The sequence below is a fragment of the Pyxicephalus adspersus genome, chromosome 1, assembly GCF_032062135.1.
Source record: "Pyxicephalus adspersus chromosome 1, UCB_Pads_2.0, whole genome shotgun sequence".
Taxonomy (NCBI): domain Eukaryota; kingdom Metazoa; phylum Chordata; class Amphibia; order Anura; family Pyxicephalidae; genus Pyxicephalus; species Pyxicephalus adspersus.
Window position 1 is genome coordinate 9,862,458 of NC_092858.1, and position 3,180 is coordinate 9,865,637.

The window sequence follows — 3,180 nt, forward strand, 5'->3', positions numbered from 1 at the left end:
AAGGGGTATGCATCAAATTTAGAGAATGTTACTTCCAGGAGGTCGTAATATAGTTAATTGGCGATCTTGAAGCAATACTCTGCATATAATCATGCTGCAAGCCAGGAGGAATATTGCTTTAACACAAGCTTTAGCAGTCTGTCTGTTCCTTGTACACAGCGAGGGCTCAGCCGGCAGGAAAGACAGGAGGAAATGCCACTGACAGTTTCTGGAGCTTGCTGTAAACCAACTGTTCTTCCAAAATAAAGCAGAAGAAGGGGAGGGGGGGTGTGCAGGAATTTTCAGTGCGTGCACTGCTGGAAACGTCCCTTACCTCATATCTTCCAGAAGATCGCATTCCGCCTGGTGCTTGGCTTGCAGCTTTGTCATCTGTTCTGCCTGAATGTTCTTCAGCTCTTGTGTAACTTTCACCTTAAATGAATAAGAGAATGGACGTTACAAAAATTAATTTTTCAAACAGATGCAACAGCTGATGCTCAAATACTAGCTGGGGCGTTAAACCGGAAGAGAAGAGCGCAACTCGACGCCTTGAAGAAAAATGACACCTGAGAGAGTCAGCAAAATCCAAGATTGGGGTGATCATAAACCTGAATATATACAGATGGGATGACAATGATTTGAAATAGATACATTTTATTAACAGAAAATTATATTATGCATGAGAAAATGGTATCAGTGGGGGACATTGTTTGCAACTTGGTGATGACAAAATACACAGGACATCCAAGTTCCTGCAACACCCTGCCATTGCATCATTTAGGACCTAAGGTACAATACATATAAGATAGTATTAATATATACAATAATAGCTGTCTAGCCAAAGCAGTGCAGTGATCACACATAATGCAATTGTTTTGGAACCCGATGCGTTTCGCCGCTTGGCTTCCTCAGGGGATTTATAGAGACTTCTATAGAATAATGAAATAATAATAGAAAAAAAAAACAGTAAGTCATGGCTGACATATTAGAAGAAATTTACAGTCAGCATTTCTGTTAACTAACATCTGCAAAATTTTACATATTAATGTGTGTCACTAAAGCTTTCAGCTATTGTAACAACTACTGTTTTGGCTAGACAGCTTTTATTGTATATACTAATACTATCTTATATGTATTGTACCTTGGATGCTTTGTACCTTGAGTAAAAATATGCCAAAAGGCCCCTCTATGCCTGTTCCTCTATTTTTCATTCTATATTAGAGCAAATGGGGCTGGCGTATAAACAAAGACAACCTATATAGAGGAGTTCAACCTATTATCTTTCTTTTCACTCATTTGGGACCCTGCAAAAGGAAGGGGCTCTGGGAAATTGCAAGAAATTCTAATTACGTCTTAGTATGGAAGGCATAGAAAATTGGGACAGCTAGGTAGCGAGCGAGGCAGCCCTTTAATTCTTGACAGTGTTCTCCCCAGACCCTTTTAGCTGGGCGTACCACCCAGCACTTTTCAGTAAACACCCGGCTACATCTTCTTGCCACCCAGAAAATTCTGTGGAGAATGCTGTTTGAATGACACATATACTTATGTATGTATGCCATTTATAAAGTTGTTTATTTTTAGGTGAAGCTGCCATTTAAATCTTGTTCTGGCGCACTCTATGCCCTTCAGCCAAATGTTTGAACACCTGGGAAAAGGCCAACATCCTATACAAGGTAAAAAGGGAGTGTGATTCAGTAGAGCGGCTGCAAAGGCACTCTAATCCCTCTTATCTCCGGGATCAAGTGGAAAGCCTACGCTTTCCAAGAGTTCATAGCGAGAAGGAGAATGTCGTCAACGTACCTCACCCAGGCTGATGTCACTGCATGCAGGAGGATCAAAAGACAGGAGCTACTGCAGTGCTAATAACAAGAAGAGGGACTGATGTGAATAAATACCACATGTCAATCATCAAGGTTCAACTCATGCAGTTCTACAAGGTATTGAAGAGAACCTGTCTAAGAGATGCAAATAACATTCTGCTGCAGGAAATTAGCAGCTGTCATGCTCTTCAACACAATGTGCAATCCCACAGCAAACAGGTGTGACTGGACACTGATATGCATGGGCAGCTTATTCTCTATGTCCCAGACGCCAGCAAATTGCATGAGGCATTTCGATCACAAAGCTTTCCCAAGGGGGCAAAGTTATAGCACAGCAATAATATTGACAACTGCATGGAAGAGAGGACTAAAGCAACTTTTTTCCGCAAAAAAAATAGTTTATATGACAGCTTTTACTGTGTTAGAGTTGTAAATTTCAATTTAAGTTGCCGACAACAAAGAGATGACCACTAAAGGAGATATTTTACATATATGAATATAAATATCCAAACTCAAAAAACATAAAAACAATCACAATCAGGTAAATATTACAAAAAGAATTTAAATTGTAGCTCCCAGAAAAATCCAGCATATATTTTCTTTAAATGTTGCATCTATCTGTAGAAACTACCAGCACACTGCAAGTGATATACATGAGCTTCCAAAAGCACATGGGATTTATGTAATAGAGTTTCAGTGAGTCACAGATCCCACGCTCCCCCCTCCAGATACATACACCGTGCTGACTGTGCAGACTACAGAGGAGGGGTGTGCACTGCGCACGCCGTTAGTGTCACCTGCTGAATCAGGCCTCCAGGTAGGAACATGACGGCACAATCACTGAGCCGGGGAGAAGACAGAGCTAAAAATATACACAATTTACAAGCCAAACACAATAATAAAAAAGAGATAAAGATAGTAAGATAGATTCGATCTTCTCAGGTCATAGAGGTGGGATTCTGACCTAGTTGTCACCAGATCATATGACCTATTAATAGTAATATATTTATCATCTAGAAGACTTTGCATTAAAGCAAAGATTACAGACTGGCCCCGGGCACGAGTTCAATGACAAGGCCAGAAAAAGAATGGAGCTCTGAGCACCTGAAGATTTCCCGACGTGAAAGATTCTACCTACCCCAAAGCTCTCCAGCCAGAGGATAATACCCTCCATAGTGAGAAGAGGAGAATGCAGATCTCCGGCCAGACCATCAGAATAAAGAACAGACAGGAAATCCAAGGCAGTGCAGAAGTCACATATATACACTCAAGAAATCAGCACAATAGGGCTCATTGTACAAACAATGAGCAACACAAAAAATCCCAAAATATTCACTTTGACCAATACAATAAGTTCCTTAAATTTCCTTCTTGCTCCTCC

At 40.6% G+C, this 3,180-nt stretch overlaps 1 protein-coding gene across 2 annotated transcripts in view; it reads right to left on the minus strand.

Annotated features, from left to right (window-relative positions):
- FCHSD2 (FCH and double SH3 domains 2) overlaps positions 1–3,180 on the minus strand; it is a 131,795-nt gene that overhangs the window by 102,084 nt on the left and 26,531 nt on the right. For both annotated transcript variants that reach the window (XM_072401982.1, XM_072401990.1), the window contains one exon: positions 314–411. In XM_072401982.1, coding sequence (XP_072258083.1) covers positions 314–411 — 98 coding nt within the window. The remainder of the gene's footprint in view (positions 1–313; positions 412–3,180) is intronic.